We start from the raw sequence: 20,975 nt of genomic DNA on the forward strand, positions 1-20,975 counted from the left end.
AAACGCAAGAGTGTAAACGTTTCATTATTTCAAGATCTGCATGTGGAACGTCCGGGGCTGCTTTTGTTTTCGACCCGGACAGTAAACACAAACGCACACTGTGCGGCGACGAATTCATTCCGGTGAAGAATCTGGGTAAAAGGTCGCCTTTGGGTGCCATTGAATGGGGTGACGGGAGGTATAATCGTCCGTTCCACTGTTCTAAGTAGTGTCAGTCGTTTGAAAGTGGCCGGACTGCATTTTCTCTACGCGTCTCGCAAAAAGCGGCAGCGATCGACGATTTAATTCTTGCCACGATCTTTTAAAACATCTCCAGCGTTTCCGGCTAGCTAGCAGCCTGTGGCTAATTTATTAAATCGCAGAAATGTCCAAGCAGCAGCCTATCAGCCCCCTGAAGAATTTCTTCGCTGGGGGGTTTGGAGGGGTTTGTCTGGTCTTCGCCGGACACCCACTCGACACCATAAAGGTATTTTTTATGGAAAAGTTCTGAACTTGCTAGTATTGCACAACTTTAACGTGTCATGTTTATATGCTTACAGATTTAAGCTATCTTACGCTGATAGAATTTAAATTAATGTGATACATTTAAATGTAAAGACAGAATCTTGAGCCAACGCATGACCCACTTCTTTCCGGGTCAAAGGTCGTTTGTATATAAAGGTGTATGTATAGTTTTAATGAGTTGACGTGTTCAAAATGCACACCCTTCAGCTATAATTCTTATTGTTTGTTAATTATAGAATTTTTTGTTGTCTTGGATAATGAGCTTCTTTCTGCAAGTTTAGCACTTTAGAAGGCAAAAAAAAAACAGTTAAAATGAAATGCCACCAATAAAACCCTGTTGAATTACAGTACTGATAAAGTGTTTTGGGTGGGACGTGATTCGGCACCTTTTGCTTTGATGATCGCTTTGCACACACTCAGCATTCTCTGTCGGCTTTACGAGTTCGTCATCTGCAATGGTCTTCAGATAGCAGCAGCGTCCTGTCGAGTTCATTTCTTTTGAGACCATCAACTCTGTTGTGCCGAGGTGGGGTTGGTCCGCGGGTCGGTAAAGGAAACAGCCACGCAATTACGTAAAGAGAAATGACTGTAAGACCCAAAGGTCAGTCAATGCGTAGCATTTCAGGAACTTTGGATGTATCTTCAAGTGCATTTGCAAGGACCGTCAAATGCTACGATGAAAAAGGGTCTCATGAGGACGATAAATTTGTGCACATTAACAGCAGCTCAGATTAAAGCAACATAAATCCAAGGAGTCGACACGTCACTGAATTGCTGCAAAGAAGCCACTTCTGAGGAGGAAGAACAGAGAAGAGAAACTTTAGACCAATGTAAATGTATCCTTTGGACAGCACTGTGAACACACCCTATGTAAGGACTGTTTGGGGCAGTGGTGGCCTAGCGGTTAAGGAAGCGGTCCCGTAATCAGAAGGTCACCGGTTTGAATCCCGAACCTGCAAGGTGCCACTCAGCAAAGCACCGTCCCCCCACACTGCTCCCCGGGCGCCTGTCATGGCTGCCCACTGCTCACCAAGGGTGACTGTTAAATGCAGAGGACACATTTCACTGGGTGCTGTGCTGCGGTGGGCCACAACTAATCACTTCCATTTGACCAACAAAGAATCAGAAGACTTGGCCTCCACAATCACCTGACCTAAAACCAACTGAGATGGTTTGGGATGAGTGAAGGCAAAGCAGCCAGCAGGTGCTCAGCACCTATGAGAACTCCTTCAAGACTGTTGGAAAACCTTTCCAGGTGACGACCTCATGAGGCTGACTGAGAGAATAGAAAATATATAAAAAAGGATTTCTTTATTCCTCTATTTACTACATATTTCCTTATTCTTTGCATTCCATATTATTCTATTCTAAAAATAGAATAAGAAAACATTTTTTTTTTTTTTTTTTAAATGTGTCTTCAGGTGCGTTTACAGACTCAGTCCAAACCTTCCCCGGGGCAGTCGGCACTCTATGCTGGAACCTTTGACTGCTTTAAAAAGACCCTTGCCCGAGAGGTATGCATGTAGACAGAGACTCCTGCGGTGTCATGGATCCCCCCTCAGTGATCCCCTCTTCCTCTCTTTCAGGGAGTGAAGGGTCTCTATAAAGGCATGGCGGCACCAATTATTGGTGTCACACCCATGTTTGCAGTATGTTTCTTTGGCTTTGGATTAGGGAAGAAACTTCAACAGAAACATCCCGAGGATGTCCTAACGTAAGTTCACAACCGCTTGTGTCCCTGTATATTAAATTTATTGACTCACTTACTGCACAGTATATACATTATGACAACTGACTAGTGAACAAGAGACCTACTCAATTTTAGGTGGGTGATGTTAATGTAGCTGATCAGTGTCATTTTTAAAAAAAAGTTATAAGCAGAGTACTGTAATAAATCTATTTACAGGTATCCTCAGCTCTTTGCTGCTGGCATGTTGTCTGGTGTGTTCACCACAGCCATCATGGCTCCTGGAGAACGCATCAAGTGTCTCTTACAGGTAGAACTCACTAGAACTCACTCGTTTAATGCAGAAATGCCATTTATAATGTATTTATAATGTATGTACTTTGTCTTCTTGCTGGAATCGCTTGATACTTGCTATAAAATGATCAGATTTAATGGATGGATGACCGTTTGTACCGTGCCATATACATTTTTTTGCCTTTAGATCCAGGCTGCCTCAGGCGAGGTCAAGTACGCCGGGCCCATGGACTGTATGAAGCAGCTGTACAAGGAGAGCGGCATTCGGGGGGTTTATAAAGGCACTGCCCTGACCCTCATGAGAGGTACTGAGCCATAGCCCCTTGAGCTTCTTGAGCTGGAAAGCTGCACTGATTGAGATTGGTTCCATCTGGTAAAATTAGAATGACTTGCAGTTTACTGATTTAATAAGCGGTTCTTTTTTGAGATTTTTTATTAATATTCATTTTTATTAATAATCATTAATATGATTTTTAACCCTTGCATGGCATATGAAACTACTTTCCCCCAGATGTGCCAGCCAGTGGAATGTACTTTATGACTTATGAGTGGCTCAAGAACAGTCTTACGCCCGAAGGCAAGAGGTACGTGTCCCTCTTTATACTGAGTACTGGTTACAGAATTTCATTGTGCCTGAGTGGTATGTGGCACCAATATGACACTGAGGACATGACCAAAACCACAATATAAACCGCAAACAACCTACATGACCCTGCTTACTCCAGGAAATCTGGAATTCATCATCTGCCATGTGTGTTTACCTCCCCAGCCCGAATGAGCTCAGTGTTCCTAGTGTGCTGTTTGCGGGTGGGATGGCAGGAATCTTCAACTGGGCTGTGGCTATTCCTCCAGATGTATTGAAGTCTCGCTTCCAGACAGGTGTGTGTGTGTGTGTGTGTGTGTGTGTGTGTGTGTGTGTGTGTGTGTGCGTGTGTGTGCGCATCTGTAATGATTCATTCCTCCATGTAGTTCTTTTTCCCTGATAAACCAACCCCATGTCACTGTATAGACTTGGATGCACAACATGTGTAAATTTGGTCTGACAGGCTCATATTGAACCACGTTGTGAGCTGGAGGTCCATCTGAAAATCAATCATGCAGCTTGCTACTGTGTTTGCTACTGTGTGTGAATGACACTACCACAGTGTCATACAAGTCCTTTTATGTGTCAATATTCCACTCACCAAAAGGTCAGGGAGGTCATAGGACACTTTCTGGTTGTCAAATATTATTAAATTTACTATTACTGTATAATACATCATAATATATGGACTGGCGTCTACACAAGCTACACCCAGCCACATCCAGATCCTATCTACCAAGAGCCAAGCACATGCGTCAAATTCTGTTGTATCTTTTGTTCTTCCTGTCTGAATGAGGAAATTCACTGGAATAACTACATCTTGTTATTATTCTCTCAAACTATGTGGTCTAACCTTTTATATAGCAGAAGTACATAAAATATCACTTCAGGATAATCTGTATGTGTTGCAAATGTGGCAAACTGTTTTCAGGTCTAGGGAAGGAAGTTTTAACCCAATTATTTGAGTATGATGAGCTGCAGTTTACAAAACCAGTCATAAATTCAAGCATTGATTAAGATTAAAGAGTACAAGTGAAAAGTAGTCATGTAAAAAATTACTAAAGAGTACAAAAGGATCTAGTGATAAAACTACATAAGTACTTTACCAGAGTAACTTTGATTTGTTTAAAAAAAAAACAAAAAAGAACTCATATGCTAATTACTCATTAAAGTACAGATTGTAGTATGGACTAAGTCTGAGTGTAAAAATTTACATATTAAATAAAACAGCTAAATGATCACGCCAATTCCTTCCTCTACAGAAAATGTATATTTAAATGAAATTCCCTAACAGTTTCCATGACCTAGCAGCGGCATCCAATCATGTGGGCTTTAAAGCATGCCGGCACTGGTGCTGTGTCCTCTGGAATGGATGGATGGACAACTCTGGGTTGGTGGATCGGGGATTTATGTTTTCTGTTTTAGGGGTTGCCCATAGCCCATTAGTTCCAGTTGTGGAGCAGTTTGGGGATGTGCACCAATGAACAAAGCAAGGTCCATAAGACATGGATAAGCAGGTTTGGTGGGGACTGGCCTGCACAGAGCAATCTTCTCAGCCAACATCAGTGCCTGACCTCACAAATGTTCTTCTGATAAACTTCCCATGAACTCCGCCCTGAACCATGTGGAAAGAGCTGCTGTAGATATGTGATGGGTGGCTCAACTCCATATAAAAAGCTGTGGATTTAAGAATGGGATGTTCATGTTCAGCGTAAATGCAGGCGTCCCCATACGCTCGGCAGTATAGTGCATTTCATTCTGATGGCGGATGAGGTGGTAGTGGGTAACACACTGGCCTGTGAACCAGAAGACCCGGGTTCAAATCCCACTTACTACCATTGTGTCCCTGAGCAAGACACTTAACCTTAAGTTGTTCCAGGGAGACTGTCCCTGTAAATACTGATTGTAAGTCGCTCTGGATAAGGGCGTCTGATAAATGCTGTAAATGTAAAAAATGTAATGTAATGGATGAGAAGTATTCTCTAAGCTTCATTCAGTCATGTGTTGGTTGTCTTTCTCCTTGCCAGCCCCTGAAGGGAAATATCCAAACGGTTTCCGGGATGTCCTGCGAGAACTGCTGAGGGAGGAGGGTATAGGGTCTCTCTACAAAGGCTTCAACGCAGTCATGCTCAGAGCCTTCCCAGCTAATGCTGTGAGTCTAGTTTCTTTTTTTGAAATTCTTCTAATTCCTTGTGAGGACCAGCAAAACGTTCCTGACTTTGTAAAGACATTTGATGCCCACTAAATTCTAAATATTAGGACATAGTAACAGGCATTATCACACACTCACACACATGATCACAGTCATCAGCTGATGATCTTTATTTTCCCCCCTCTTTTCCTCAGGCTTGCTTCCTGGGCTTTGAATTTGCCATGAAATTCCTGAACTGGCTTGCCCCCAATCTGTGACCTTAAATGAAGAGCCAAGGGTCAGAGGTTGAATAGGAAGAAACACACACACACACACACACACGAGCACACCATTATCCACTGAGATGAATGTGTTAATTCTTGCAATGTAATTTCCAAGTCCATATTATTAATTTATTGTTTTAAAAGGTTTGAGACGATTGTGCCTTATTTCAACTGACGGTCCGTCAGTCTCTGCCTTTCAGGGAAGTAGAACCGTATTTTCTGCTGCCGACTTGCTGTCTGTGCTCCACATCGTCTATTAACGGTTCGGTCGATGCAGAAACCTTTTTTTTTTTTGTACAAATGTCCATATGCAGGCCAGTATGTCTGGAGTTGTGGTGCTCACATTGCTAATTTTGTTGTGTGGACGTGAGTTTTGTGTGAATCAGAAGTAGCGAATCTCATCACTCACCCCAACCTGGGGTTTTCATTCAGTCTGAAAATTACCTCGCCAAATGGAATATTACTCTTATTATTTTTGTAATTCCTGGTTTGAGAAAGAGAAACCCACACAGCTCCATTTTCTACAAAGGCCATAAAATAATCCGAATCATGATAGGCAATAAATCAATTACCTAGAGGCACACATATATTAGGTAATAACAGTTCTGTGCATGTATTCCAATAAACCAAAATCCTGGATTCTTACCCATTACACGTGTAACGCGTTTTCTTGCATGTTCAGAAACAAAAAAGCAGGAAGAGGAAATGAAATCCTGCACATGTGGCTACCAAACTAAACTCGATCAAGTCGATCCAGAGCTGAAAGCGGATTTAATGTCGGGGAGGGTCGATACTTTCCAGCACGCTGCGTGTCCCCGTCCCGTCCCGTCCCGTCCCACGGTCCCGCTGGGCGGGGCACCTTTTTACTTGATGACTTTATGAGTTGATGGAATGCCTGGAAAGACGGGATAAAAAAGGAGAAAGAGAGGAAGAAAGCAAGCAGCAGTCCGTGGAAGTTCGCCCGTCCGGCCATGAGCGTGGAAATCCCCGCCGGACTGGCGGAGCTGCTGCGCGGTTACACGGTGGAGGTGCTGCGGACGAGGCCGGCCGACCTGCTGGAGTTCGCGGTGCGGCACTTCACCCAACTGCACCGCAGCCGCGACCCCGCAGGGCCGCCGCCGGAGGAAGAGGAGCAGGAGGAGGAAGAGGACACGTTCACCGAGGAAATCCGCTTTAAACGTGCGTATCAGCGGTCCAAACCGGCGGAAAGATATTAATAATCAAAAACGAAAAAGATTAGAATGGCTGTGAGATAATAATAATAATAACAAAAATTTATAATGGCTGTGAGCTAATAATAATCAAAAACGAAAAAGATTATAATGGCCATGAGCTAATAATAATAATAAAAATATATTATAATGGCCGTGAGCTAATAATAATCAAAAACGAAAAAGATTATAATGGCCATGAGCTAATAACAATAGTAAATAAAAAGATAATCATTTTAAAAAATCATTACAAATATCAGATTTTGGTGTCGTCCTAGTGAGATTTCTTCACGATCAGATTAAATTTAGGAACTACAAGTGAGGTCTCTTGGTAACAGAATTGTGTCACCAAAAAGTGTGGATTGCTCCAAGGAACCCAAATCCTTTTATCTTAATTTAGCTACATCTAATTTAGCACATTTCACCGAACTTGGTACAGAATCCCATGCAAGAAGCCTTTTCACACTCAGGGTTGGGATGCAATAATGGAAAATAATCTCCATGTTGACACTGATATGCAGGAATGGACACCAGAAAAAAAAGCAAATAAAGACACATGCATTTCAAATACATATTTTGTATATTCTTAATAGATTACTGCAGGCAATCTAGTCAATATCCAGCTTCTACTTTTTACTACTTTTCCCAAATGTTTTGCTTAAACCTTTTCAAATAAAAATGTACACTAATTTAGAATTTTTGAAAGATTTTCCCTCATATTCTGAGAGAAGCTGGGAACACATCCGCTCCAGCCTGTCCAACACACTGATGTTGCTTATCATGATCTTCTGACTACTGATACTATCTGTGATTCCTTCAGGCAGTCTCATTTTTAGAAAGCCCCTCACTGGCACCACATCACATGACAGGGCTGGGGGACACGAATGAAAAAATGTGACTCGGCATGACATGTAGAACCAGACCAGAGCGCTTCGTAAGGGCCAATAAAGACACACTTGTGGCAATAAAGACACACTAAAGTGACACCATCTGAACTTATTTGTCTGTCCTGGAAGAGAACAGGAATGCTGATTTGTGGCATGATAATAAAAAATATTTTTACAACTTGGTTTAATTAATTGGTTAAAATAACAAATATGTGAAAGTGAAGTTATTGTCATTGTGAAACACTGCAGCATAGCACACGGCGACACAACGAAATGTGTCCTCTGCATTTAACCATCCCCCTTGGTGAGCAGTGGGCAGCCATGTCAGGCGCCCGGGGAGCAGTGTGTGGGGACGGTGCTTTGCTCAGTGGCACCTTGGCAGCTCAGGATTCAGCAACCTTCTGATTACGAGGCCGCTTCCTTAACCACTCGGCTGTAACGAATTAGCTCAAGAGGAAATATCTAGAATTAATTATAACTGGTTATAATTAATAATAGACATTTAGACTAGATTTGGGGATAAGCTGTAGCAGAATTAATGTTACAATTACTTGATCTGTCCGTTCACGGAGCAGATAAATTAATTATCCATCAATTCTGGGAACGATCATCCCCCCTTTTGGCCAGGAAAGGTAGCTTTCCTGACTCTGCGTGCTAGCAGTAACTTAGCATGTAGCTTAAAAGGTCAACGTTCAGTGACTCAGCTGTGAGCAGCACACAGAAACAAACGATTGTGAATTTAAAGATTTTAATAAACACGGCTATAGCTAACATACAACAATTAGACAAACATATACATACAGGGTAAAGGAAAGTGATGAAAAGAGAATGGCAGTATTACACATCAATTAACCACAGCCTAATGAGAATCGTCAGAGAATTCTTAAGTTCACCTTAAAAAGGGGTTTACACGTGCATCTAAATAGTTACTTGCATTGGTCCTTGTTTCATGTAAGGGAGTCCTGATGCGGTAGGGTCACGATCCTCGATCCTTAGGTCTGGCGCTGGAAGTTCTTCTTGAAGGTAAATTTTGCCAAAAGAGTCAAAGTGTTGAAAGAGGTGTCTCGGAAGGAAGAAGAGAAAATCTGAGCATTCGTGCCTGTGTGACGCTCCTTTTTGAATGTTTTCTGGCACGCCCATCATGTGGCCTGAATAGCCAATCACAAGTGTGACATTTTGGCGGGAGAAGTTCCCTTTGTCCGGGTTTACGACTGACCGGAATGTTTATGGCTGGTCCAGAGAGAGACTGTGGTTTGTTGCAGTTACAATTTCTACCTTATAGAAATTGTATGATGTATTTTGTGATCACATGGTATGCATCACTGTTCCAGTAGTAACGAGAAGTTCCTTCTGACACCAAGAAAGGGACCTTTAGGAGGTAGGAAAGTAGAGATACACTTATACACTTAATTATAGGTAATTAAAGTTTACCTAATGTACAATAGAAAGTTGTAACTAGTATAATTCATACAAGGGAACGTACACACAACGCGTGCATATACGGGATCCACTTATAATCACATATTCCTAGCACAAGATACAGACAATATGTTTTAAGTGTGTGCGTGATTGTGTATTGCGACGGTGGAGCCAGGCAGGAGGTCTTTGGAATGCTTTGAAGCTTGGAGCCCCGATGAGCAGTTTGCAGACCCCGTCTGTTTTGCATCGTCTTGGTGACAGTGGGGGCAGACGGGACAATCAGGCTGAGGGTCCAGGTTGTAATTTGTATGTAAATGTCAAAGGTTAAAAGGTTCTTTGAAGATCAACCATCTATGATCCTACGCAGACGCTACATTTGTGACAGTGGGGGAAGACGGGACGATCAGAGTGAGGGTCCAGGGTTGTAATTGGTATGTAAATGTCACAGGTTAAAAGGTTCTTTGAAGATCAACCATCTGTGATCCTACGCAGACGCTACAAATCCCCCCTTGTGGCTGAAAAGTGTTCAACTAGAAACCTTATCAGACACATTGGATCATGAAGGTGGGATGACAGATGGATCCTGTAAGTCAGATGGCAGGTGGACCAGCAAGCCTTTGGGTCTTCCACCCGGGTGTTCCCTTGGTCAAGTTCAGCACTGCCTCTGCCTGGGGTACTCTCCTACGGCGGTTTTTCTTGAAAGGTCCGGGGAAATGCAGCCGTGCACCGGTTCATGGACCTTTGCACCAAATTTACTCTGTTAAACAGGACGGAGGCAAGGCCGAGAGTTAGGGTGCAACTGATCGCTGTGGCGAGGCAAAGAGCTGTGTCGGCCGCAGTCCAGGATCGGGCAACAGGAAAGTTGGTCTGGACAGGTTGCCTAGACAATGCTTGGAGGGCTGTGTCGATTGGGGTGATATCAATTATCTGAGACCCCCCCTTCCTCAATGCTCTGTTCCAATTCGGGCTCCAGGGTGAGACTGTGATCCTTGAAAAAAAAAGATGGAAGTTCCACCTCGGACTGGTACTCATCGCTCGGAAGGTGGTACAACGCCCGGTATACTTGTGGGTTACGGTCGTTGGTGATGAGAAGTCCATGTTGGTCCCTCAGTGCAATGCCGGATGCTGGACCTGGGGATGTGATCTCAGGTTGTGGTTGTCCTCTGGTTAGCTGGAGGCATAGCAAGGACAGCCACAGCAGCACCCCCCTTTGTCTTTCCCTGCCAGAAGCCACATGTCTCTTGATCTGGTTACGATGGAACCATTTGAACGCTGGTTCTTTCTGTCCACGGCTTTGCTTGATCTTGTCGCCCACGTCCAGTTCTTGGTGTGATGCCTTCCAGTTGTAATATGCTTTCTGGCCGTCTGCACTCTTTTGGAGTCGTTGTTGGGCAAAAGCAAATGCGGTTCTCAAATGCCGGTGCGGTTCCTCAAGGTACTGGTGAGTGGTGTAGTTGGTGTCTCCTGGCTGGTATAGCAGGTGTACTTGTATTCCCAGAAGTTTCCAGGTTTGCTGTATAATCTCAGCTGTGAAGTTGGTGCCCTTGTCTGAGTTGACTCTCAGTGGCAGCCCGAACTTTGTGAACTGGAATACGACTGTGAGGAAATACTTGTAGCCTCTAGTTGACCTAGGCAGGGGTCCAACCCAGTCACTTTGGAGGTCTGACCAAGGAGGTGTGACTCCTCTGCGCTGCAGTGAGGCTCTGTGGTTTGTTTTTGTTGGTTGGAATTGGTAACAAGGAAAGAATTCTTTCACATACTCTGCCAAATCTTGCTGCATGCTGGGCCGGTATGCCGCTTGTTCTAGTGTCTCATACGTGGTACTTGTGCCGTGGTGTCTCGCGCTTGGTGTGTCGTGAGCATATATTAGCATGACCCCCCTTAGGCACTGTGGCACCACAAGCCTTGGCGCAGTGACGTCATCAGGGCAGTACCCAAGAATATTGTGCGTCACACACCGCATAGGTTTCACGTTGAGTAGTGCTTTGAGGGTTGGCGTATTGGCCATTTGTGCAGCTGTGATAGGGCGGTTGGAGGGGTCAGAGAGGTGGTGAGGGATAGTGTGTATAGCTGGGTCAGAGGCCTGCATGTCAGCAATGTCCATGGTGGTGATTTGAGGAGCCAGCGTAAGCGGCTGTGAGGCGGTCATTGAAGTGGGCAGAGTCTGTTTGCTGCGGGTTATGGCAGCCACATTAAGGGTGGGTGGGTGGGAAGGTGGATGCCATAACTCGCCGTGTAGTGCACCTGCTGTAGCCAGCTGGAAAGTGCATAGTGATGACCTTGAACCTTGCTCTTGGGTCGGTGTGTTCCCGCAGTTGTTGGCGAGACCTTCTGTGGCCTTTGTGACCTGGCAGTCTGTCTGGCGTGATCTTGGTGACTGAGGAGGCAGAGGTTCTCGCACTTGAGCCCAAATTTTTAGATGTTTGAAGTCCAATAGGGGCTCAAAGCGGTCTAGCAGGTCTTTTCCAATAAGGAGAGGGTATGTGTCAAATGGAGAGATGTACACCGGGTGTACTAAGGTCATAGGGCCGATGGTTAGGTGAATGGGAGCTAGTTGTTCTAGTTGTACATCATTTTGGCTGTATGATTGTACGTTCAGCACACAGTTCTTATATTCGAGAGTTCGATTCTGTCTCTTGGCAGCAATCTGAAGTCTGTCGAAAAGCTGGGCTGACATCAGAGTCAGGTCTGCTCCCGTGTCCACCAGGGCCTCTAGCCTTACCTCATTCTCCAAAGTGGTGGTCAGGTACAGTTTCTTGGCTACCCCCCTTTCAATTAGGTTCCCCAACAGTCTTGGTATTGGGGCTTGTGTGGTAATCGGTAAGCAGTCAGGACCAGTCTCCCGTGACTCTTCCGGCAGACAGACCACCAAGACAGCACTCTCAGGTACATCAAGGTCCTGGCTTGAGGTGTGATGCTGGGAGTTGGCTGGTTCTGATGGTTCCATAGTAATCTGCTGTGGTTGCGTGATATCACTTGGTGGTGGGACCTCTCGTTCTGTGGTCAGCAGAGGATTATGTTTGAGTTGGTTAGGAGGATTATGTTGAGGGGACTTTGATTGGGTGATAGGGTCAGACTGCACGCTTAGTCATGCCTGATCTGACTCATCCTTTTTGCCCCCCCTCTGGTGCCTTTCCTGGAGGAGTTCCTTCAAAACTCTCATGATCTCTGCTGCTTCAGATGTGGCTTCCCAGTTTGGTCCTGCTGGTGATTTAAATCTGGACTGATCCAGAGAGTGTTGAGAAGGGTTCGGCTGCTGCCAATCTGATCTTGACGCTTGTGTTGCTGAAAATTGGCTCCTTCTGGGTCGTCTCTTTCCTTCCCATGTGGCTTCATCCCTTGGGTTGGGGGGTGGTTGTGGCCTGTCCCAGGATCTTCCGGAATGACCAGTTTGGTGTTTGTGTCGGGCCCCGTCATGTCCACGCTGCCCCCTGTTGGCTGGAAAGGTTCGTGACCATCTGTTGTCATGGTGGTTTTGCTCGGCGCCCTCTAGAGTGAGTTCTGCACTCTGAGTGGAGACAGGATAGATGGTGTGGGTTTTCGCTGTCTTTTCCGAAACAGCTCTTTGTTTGGCGAAGGCCTTGTGGGCCAAGTCTCTCAGCTGTTGGGTGGACATCGTCCGTGGGCATGCCAGAACCCCCAGGTAGTGGCTTACTGTGGGGTGCAGGTTCCGGAGGAACAGGGATCTGAAATTGAAATCGTCCTCCATTCCTGGCTCGTTGCGTGCTCCGAAGTAGGCCTGTCGGAGTCTGTTGTAGTAGGCTTGCGTGGTTTCCTGTCTGCCCTGTTTAAGGTCCATGGCAGTGATCAGTCCATGCTCTGACTCTGGGTCAGAGAACTCCCTGATTAGCGCTTGCTGCAGTTGCTGATGATCCATTTTGACGCTCTCTGGCTGTCGGTCCAGGAAACTGCGCACCTCACGGCTAGCAGTGATTCTGAGCAGATAAAGCCTGTCGCGTGTGGTAACGTTAGCAACAGTTTGCAAGTGGAAGTCCACATCATCGAGGTATGAGTGGACATCATGGCCTCCTGCAGGGTTGGGAGTGAAAATAGGAATGTTCCTCGCCAGCTTATCCAGTTCTTTGGTTGACACGCCATGACTGGAATGTAGTCTTTGAGAGGGTTCCCACCCCCTTGCTGCTGGTGGGGGGTTTGGGATGCTGGCAGGTGATGTCCTGAGCACTGGGCTCTCCTCCCTTTTGCTGCTGGTTAGGGGAAACTCTGCGGGGTGCATCTCTCTTCTAGGGTCATCGTGCAGTCTATATGAGTGCTTGAGCTCTCTGCGAACCGTGTCAAGTTCATCTTTCAGGTAGTTTCTTTGTTGGGACAGAGTACTGACCTCAGCCCGGGCAGTTTGCAGGTGGCCCTCACAGGCCCTGGCCCTGGCTTCTCTTTCTTTAAGTTCAGTCTCTGCTCTCATCAGGAGGGTCTTAGCCTCGTTGAGTTCTTCCCTCAGCTCTTCTCTGGCGTCCTTTTCCTGCTCTTCCCGGTGTGCTGTGTCCGCGCGGAGATCAGTCAAGGCGTTCTGGAGTCTCTCCAATTCCTCCTGTAGCTCTGGGTGCTGTTTGTGTGCTGTCCTGTCCTGAGTCTCCAGTTGCTCCAGTTGTCTTCGAACGAGCGTCAGATTCCTCTGTGCTCTCTCATCCTGAAGCTTTAGTGCTGCAGTCCGCCGTTCCTGGTGGTGGATTGTTGCTTCACTCAGCTTTGCCTGGCCGAGGAGGTTGTGAGCCAGTGATGCGGTGATCTTGGCCAGCTCCTTGTGGCTGTAGTCCTGCGTCGGATCGCGGGCCATCAAGATGCTCAGGTTGTCGTCAATCTGCTCTTGGCTCAGGTTCTGCAGGTCCCCGGTGGGTTCATGAAGAAGATTGCTAGTCAGGGCGTTCAGCCAGACTTCTAGACGATCCCAGTGGGCCTCAGGGCTGGATGATCGAGACATGTTGGCTTGCTGGTCAGGCGAGAGAGGGAGAGAAAGGGAGCGAGAGAGGGACAGCACAAAACAAAACCAATGCAAGTCCTACCAGTGTTAATGACTGCGCCTATAGTACTTAGATTTGACTGCGTGACAGTCTTAAGACTTTGGCAGCTTGGGTTGTCAATGTATTACTCAGCCTTCCCTGATGATTCTCAAAGGTTTGGTAAACAAACAGAAACCAGGTGAAGACAAACAAACAAATACGCCAAACACAGAGGAGAGGTATAGGATTGGTAGGAGCACTACCTATAAGTAAACACACAGGTGTAGAACATAGAAATCGATTCTAAATTTAAATTCAAACACTGTTTAGACTAAAATTTAAATAAATCCAAACAGGAGAGAGAGAGGCTTGACTCAGTAATAACAAGAATCAAGTTAAGAGGCAAAGAGTCAGACTAAGCCTTTCAGATAAACTGGCAGGCTTAGGCCAACCAACCAAGAAAACCCACCTACTGAGACCGGCCACAAGGTGGCGTGGGTGAGCCCCAAGGGTTAGAACAGAGGGGGTGGAGTTGGAATTTAGGAGTGTTAGACAGGGTGTGGCAGGACTTCTTCGCTGCCTTTCACACATTAACAATTAAAAACAGGAATTCTTCGCTGCTTTAAAACAAATGCAATTTAGCTGCACCAAAAGGGGTGTGTGGCAGGATTTCTTCGCTGCCGTTACACACTAAAAATTAAAAACGGGATTTCTTCGCCGTTTTTACACAAATGCAGTTAGTTGCACAGCAATGTGTGGGCAGGATTTCTTCGCCGCCTCTTACACACTAACACTTAAAAACAGGGTTCCTTAGCTGTTTCTACACATATGCATTTAGGGCTCTCATTTACGAATAAGGCCTATAAAAAGATGACAAGAGGAACGTCGCTCAAATCAATCTTTATCGCGATGAAGGAAGATTTCTTCGTTCCAACAGGCGATCTGATAATATTAAAATGTACAGCAAAGAGATTTCTTCGTCTTTACAGCACAATTTTAATATTATGAACTAATGGCTGTGTACTTTAACAGACAATGGCTGTTGAAATACACATATGGAGGTGGTCTTGAACCAACCAATCACGAGAGTGAGTCTTGCCTCACTTTAAGCTTGCATAAAAACACAAAAAGATTGTTACTGAGTTTGCTCACAAAATAAGTTTGAACGTGCCCGCATTCTCCACCATTAAATGTAACGAATTAGCTCAAGAGGAAATATCTAGAATTAATTATAACTGGTTATAATTAATAATAGACATTTAGACTAGATTTGGGGATAAGCTGTAGCAGAATTAATGTTACAATTACTTGATCTGTCCGTTCACGGAGCAGATAAATTAATTATCCATCAATTCTGGGAACGATCATCCCCCCTTTTGGCCAGGAAAGGTAGCTTTCCTGACTCTGCGTGCTAGCAGTAACTTAGCATGTAGCTTAAAAGGTCAACGTTCAGTGACTCAGCTGTGAGCAGCACACAGAAACAAACGATTGTGAATTTAAAGATTTTAATAAACACGGCTATAGCTAACATACAACAATTAGACAAACATATACATACAGGGTAAAGGAAAGTGATGAAAAGAGAATGGCAGTATTACACATCAATTAACCACAGCCTAATGAGAATCGTCAGAGAATTCTTAAGTTCACCTTAAAAAGGGGTTTACACGTGCATCTAAATAGTTACTTGCATTGGTCCTTGTTTCATGTAAGGGAGTCCTGATGCGGTAGGGTCACGATCCTCGATCCTTAGGTCTGGCGCTGGAAGTTCTTCTTGAAGGTAAATTTTGCCAAAAGAGTCAAAGTGTTGAAAGAGGTGTCTCGGAAGGAAGAAGAGAAAATCTGAGCATTCGTGCCTGTGTGACGCTCCTTTTTGAATGTTTTCTGGCACGCCCATCATGTGGCCTGAATAGCCAATCACAAGTGTGACATTTTGGCGGGAGAAGTTCCCTTTGTCCGGGTTTACGACTGACCGGAATGTTTATGGCTGGTCCAGAGAGAGACTGTGGTTTGTTGCAGTTACAATTTCTACCTTATAGAAATTGTATGATGTATTTTGTGATCACATGGTATGCATCACTGTTCCAGTAGTAACGAGAAGTTCCTTCTGACACCAAGAAAGGGACCTTTAGGAGGTAGGAAAGTAGAGATACACTTATACACTTAATTATAGGTAATTAAAGTTTACCTAATGTACAATAGAAAGTTGTAACTAGTATAATTCATACAAGGGAACGTACACACAACGCGTGCATATACGGGATCCACTTATAATCACATATTCCTAGCACAAGATACAGACAATATGTTTTAAGTGTGTGCGTGATTGTGTATTGCGACGGTGGAGCCAGGCAGGAGGTCTTTGGAATGCTTTGAAGCTTGGAGCCCCGATGAGCAGTTTGCAGACCCCGTCTGTTTTGCATCGTCTTGGTGACAGTGGGGGCAGACGGGACAATCAGGCTGAGGGTCCAGGTTGTAATTTGTATGTAAATGTCAAAGGTTAAAAGGTTCTTTGAAGATCAACCATCTATGATCCTACGCAGACGCTACATTTGTGACAGTGGGGGAAGACGGGACGATCAGAGTGAGGGTCCAGGGTTGTAATTGGTATGTAAATGTCACAGGTTAAAAGGTTCTTTGAAGATCAACCATCTGTGATCCTACGCAGACGCTACACGGCCAACACCAATTAAAAAAAAAATAGTATTACAATTCTGTTATTATATGACATAATTTATTAAACTAATAATTGGTTTAGCAAACCAACAGCAAATCACTGAATGCCACAGGCTTGTATCTGTTTCCAGAATTTTGTATTATCTGAAATATGTAAATGATCCAAAACATAGAGACATAATACTTTAGTATGTTTTTTATTCATTTAGACTTTAATTGTCCTAATTGTCTTATCTTCTCCTCCTAGGTCCTCCTCCAAGTAAATTTAACCGCAGAGTGTCAGGTAAGTTATGCTGCTGCGTTTCCAGCTTCTACGTCGAACCGAGACCACCGGGACAACAGAAGGACCAGGACACTCATTTTGCATGTGACCAGGCTGTGACCTCTGTCAAGGATGATCTGTATAAACCAGTCATGTAAAATGTACTGTATGTTAAATCACCTTGGAAAAAAGCATCTGCTACACGAGTGCTATATAATGTCATAAATAAGTTGATATTCTTCCTAATGAATACTTCCTTCTTGTTTATACATTATTATACAGTGTATACCAGTATTTTCATGGTAAGCAGACATTGCAATTAGCATATGACAACTGTGTAAACCATTTTACTCAGTTTGTGCTGAAGCTTACAATCCTGATGATGATGACGATGATGACGGTGAGACACGGGTCGTGCAGCCCAAAACAGATGAGCAGCGTCACAGGTTACAGGAGGCATGCAAGGATATACTCCTGTTCAAAAACCTTGACCCGGTGAGACAATCAATCTCAGACAGGGTTAGAAGGGTCCTTCAGCTCAGAGGTCCAGTCATCAAATCTTCACTATTACCAGCCTGATACTGGATTTGTGAGGAATAGGAGAATAAGGGAGAACCTTCATTCTTCTGTTTCCTGTAGGAGCAATTCTCTGAGGTCCTTGATGCCATGTTTGAGGTGCAGGTCAAGCCTGAGGAGCACATCATAGACCAAGGGGATGATGGGGACAATTTCTATGTTATTGAAAGGTCGGCGTGCTTTCACATGAAATGGAAGTGAAGTTGTAATGGAGTTTTGTTTAAAAAATGTAACACAATGTAAATGTTTAATATTTAGGGAATTTGTCTGAAGCCTGTAAAGCAAACCACTTGGCAGAAATGAAATGTGATGCAATAATAAGAAGGTCCACTAATACATTATCTCAGTATTATACTGTTAATTAAATGCAAGCATGAACATTTCCTATTTGATCAATAAATATATACATTTTTGGTTTAATTTCTTGTAGAGATGAAACATTTCTCAGCCAAAATGTGGATGAATGTGTTAAATAACTGTTAATAACGTTTTTTCGGCTTTGATTGTAACCAGCCTCTCTCTCTGATGTAGGGGAATTTATGATATTGAAGTGACCAGAGATGCCTCCGCCATCTGCGTTGGAAAATATGACAACAAAGGCAGTTTTGGTGAACTGGCACTCATGTACAACACCCCCCGAGCTGCCACTATCATCTCCAAACAGACGGGGGCGTTGTGGGCTCTGGTGAGACCAACTGGATGCTGTTAAAAAAAACTGGACGGTTTTTAGACAAAGTCCTCCACAAACGGCCAGAATGTGTCTGTTCCCAGTCTTCATGTTGAACTTGCTTTTTTTTTTTTGAACCGTCAGTGCACAAACCCCATGTATTTGTGTATGTGTTTCAGGACCGGGCCACGTTCCATAGGCTCATAGTGAGAAACAATGCCAAGAAGAGGAGGATATACGAGACTTTCATTGAAAGTGTGCCTCTTCTTAAGAGTCTTGAGGTATTGATTTTTTCTCTCACACATTTTAATGACATTTTGTAGTATTATAAGAAAGTGGTTTTTTTTTTGTGCACTCAGTTGTCTGAGAGAATGAAGATTGTGGATGTGTTGGGAGTAAAGACATTTAAAGATGGAGAGCAAATCATCAAGCAGGTAATGCTGTTTGGTGGTGTTTTAGGTCCTCCACAGAATCTATGAATGGACCTGATGTTATGTGTTTCTTTCTCTGTAGGGGGACAAGGCTGATTGCTTCTATATTGTGGAGTCTGGAAATGTGAAAATAATGCTGAAGAGCAAAGTAATGTTCGACCCTGCCTTTAATAATATGCTCAGATTAGGGTTTACTGTTCAAAGGCTTTCTGAACCTGTGTAAAAAAAAAAAAAAAAAGAGAGAGACACTGATCAGCCACAACATTAAACCAATGCTGGGTGAAGTTGGAATGCAGTTGGAAGTTGGCCTGCCTGACTACTGGACTACTGGAAGAGCCCTTTATCTCACACTGCCTGCCACACTCATTAGTTGGGGGGATTTAAGGTTGTGTTGCGCTGAGGTTACCAAAATTGTATTAGTGAAATCCAAAAACACCCAATACGGTAATCAAAAGTCTGCATAATTCTGTTTAGTATATACAGTGTGTCTGGAAAGTATTAACAGTGCATCACTTTTTCCACATTTTATGTTACATCCTTGTTCCAAAGTGGATTAAATCATTTTTTTCCTCAGAGTTTTACACGTGATTTCTCAGTTTTTTTTTTTTTTTTTTTTTTTTTTTTTTAATTAATTTTCCACGTTGTCATTATGGGGTGTTGTGTGTAGAATTCTGAGGGGAAATATTTGTTTAATCCATTATGGAATAAGGCTGATGCATCATGAGTACTTTCCAGATGCAGTGTAGACTAGAGGTGTAAATCTTGGCCCGGGTTGGCTCGGCTCAGTCCGCAAACATGAACTTCCGGTCTATAGTACCTATCCTTTCCTTCTAGCTGCTGTAAATCTGTTTTATGAAATGTTAGCTTTTTAGTGAAATTTTCTTTTGATTTGCAATTCCCGGCCACCACTGTTAGGTGATGCATTTTAATTATTGCGAGAGAGGAGGTGAAATGGCAGCAAGTATCTGGCGATCATATTTTAAACAGGTGCATTTCCGTTCTCTCTTAGTTTAGGGCTAGTAGCATGTACAAAGAAAGCCGAGCTTTTAAAAAGTGGACCATATCAAGAGCTTGTGGGGTCATGGCTGTATGGAAATGGCGCGGTAAAACACTGTCATTTTTTTAAATGCACCACACAGCGTAACGGTCGGGTCGGGCTGTATGAGTATGAGTGATTATATCCATAGAGTGGTTATTGCTGGGGGGTGCTGGAGTCCAGCCCCACAGCAGGTTAAAAGGATTGGTTTTTGTGGCACGAATGGGACCAATGAAGTATTAGGTGTGTAGTTTTAATGTAGTGGCTGACTGGTGTATATAATTGTAATACATTTTGCCATTGGCGCCCAAGCTGACAGTATGTGATATCTAATACTTTGGCAGACAAAGGCCACTCAAAAAGACAATGAAGAAGTTGAGATTGCGCGATGCTCCAGGGGCCAGTATTTTGGGGAGCTGGCTCTTGTAACTAATAAACCTCGTGCTGCATCGGTGTATGCAGCAGGGGAGGCCAAGTGTTTGGGTAAGACTCATATTCCACACACAGTACCATGCGGCAGGCACAAGCATCTCCACTAACCTTAACTTCGCTGTGTATGACCTTCCTCCTAGTGATAGATGTGCAGGCTTTTGAGCGTCTTCTAGGATCCTGCATACAGATCATGAAGAGGAACATTGCTTCGTATGAGGAGCAGCTGGTGGCAGTCTTTGGCTCCAGTGCGGATCTGCAGGACTGATTCCGGAGCGGAACTATCTCGATTGAATTCTCTGACCTATATATACTAAGCTCGCCCCCATTCTTTTATTATTCTACTAATTTCTATATTATTACAAGGGGTTTGATACCTACATTTTCAGCAGGGATTTCATTGGAGAGTTAAAGTGTTATCGAACCTTTGAGGGTATTTGTGCATAAGAAATACCTCTAAAAGGGAACCATTTAGGACAAAAATAGCAGCAACACATTCCATTGCTAAAACAACATGAGACACATAAATTAAGGACCATCTGTGTAAAACAACCTATTAGTAGCTTACTACATTTTCCAATTTTCTAAAGGGACAGTTGAATCAATGTAATAAAAGGGCAGTCCTGATGAAATAGATCTTGTAGGCTATTAATGTTTTATTATTCATCAAGTATAACTTTACCAGATTATTTATGTACAATATAGCTCTATTTAGTTTTAACCTTATCTTCAGATATTAATTAATTAATTAATTCTGCTTTCTGATCTGTCTGAAATGCATCATGAGGAAAATAAAATGCTCTTTATAGATTCTTGGGTGTGTACGTCATGAATACTTGGCCTACGTATGTAGATTTTAGAGAAGACCACAACATTCAACCATGCAAAACTGTTTAGTTAGACATTTATTTTACACAAAGTGACTTCCGCCTGGGATGACAAA

The 20,975-nt window shown here is 43.8% G+C and overlaps 2 protein-coding genes across 2 annotated transcripts; both read left to right on the plus strand.

The window, feature by feature from the left end:
* Positions 1-100: 100 nt before the first annotated feature.
* On the plus strand, positions 101-6,132 carry slc25a20 (solute carrier family 25 member 20). Its single transcript, XM_028998452.1, has 9 exons — positions 101-466; positions 1,926-2,018; positions 2,091-2,218; positions 2,411-2,501; positions 2,673-2,790; positions 2,997-3,069; positions 3,255-3,364; positions 5,096-5,220; positions 5,415-6,132. The coding sequence occupies exons 1-9, from the start codon at positions 365-367 to the stop codon at positions 5,475-5,477; spliced, it is 903 nt and encodes a 300-aa protein (XP_028854285.1). The 5' UTR covers positions 101-364; the 3' UTR covers positions 5,478-6,132.
* Positions 6,133-6,190: 58 nt separating this feature from the next.
* Positions 6,191-20,835, plus strand: prkar2ab (protein kinase, cAMP-dependent, regulatory, type II, alpha, B). The gene is made up of 10 exons (XM_028998451.1): positions 6,191-6,662; positions 16,879-16,914; positions 17,249-17,388; positions 17,533-17,639; positions 18,001-18,154; positions 18,316-18,417; positions 18,496-18,570; positions 18,650-18,715; positions 19,948-20,086; positions 20,176-20,835. The coding sequence occupies exons 1-10, from the start codon at positions 6,455-6,457 to the stop codon at positions 20,298-20,300; spliced, it is 1,152 nt and encodes a 383-aa protein (XP_028854284.1). The 5' UTR covers positions 6,191-6,454; the 3' UTR covers positions 20,301-20,835.
* The last annotated feature ends 140 nt before the right edge of the window (positions 20,836-20,975 follow it).

The sequence above is a fragment of the Denticeps clupeoides genome, chromosome 12 (genome assembly GCF_900700375.1).
Source record: "Denticeps clupeoides chromosome 12, fDenClu1.1, whole genome shotgun sequence".
Lineage (NCBI taxonomy): Eukaryota > Metazoa > Chordata > Actinopteri > Clupeiformes > Denticipitidae > Denticeps > Denticeps clupeoides.

What these genes read in the sequence shown, in the direction of transcription:
- prkar2ab (XM_028998451.1), top strand. Translation starts at nt 6,455, where the DNA reads ATGAGCGTGGAAATCCCCGCCGGACTGGCGGAGCTGCTGCGCGGTTAC. An exon ending in AATTTCTATGTTATTGAAAG is followed by an intron (nt 17,640 to 18,000) that starts GTCGGCGTGCTT and finishes TCTCTGATGTAG; the next exon opens with GGGAATTTATGATATTGAAG. An exon ending in AGGGGAGGCCAAGTGTTTGG is followed by an intron (nt 20,087 to 20,175) that starts GTAAGACTCATA and finishes CCTTCCTCCTAG; the next exon opens with TGATAGATGTGCAGGCTTTT.
- slc25a20 (XM_028998452.1), top strand. Translation starts at nt 365, where the DNA reads ATGTCCAAGCAGCAGCCTATCAGCCCCCTGAAGAATTTCTTCGCTGGG. An exon ending in TGCCCTGACCCTCATGAGAG is followed by an intron (nt 2,791 to 2,996) that starts GTACTGAGCCAT and finishes ACTTTCCCCCAG; the next exon opens with ATGTGCCAGCCAGTGGAATG. An exon ending in GAAGTCTCGCTTCCAGACAG is followed by an intron (nt 3,365 to 5,095) that starts GTGTGTGTGTGT and finishes TCTCCTTGCCAG; the next exon opens with CCCCTGAAGGGAAATATCCA.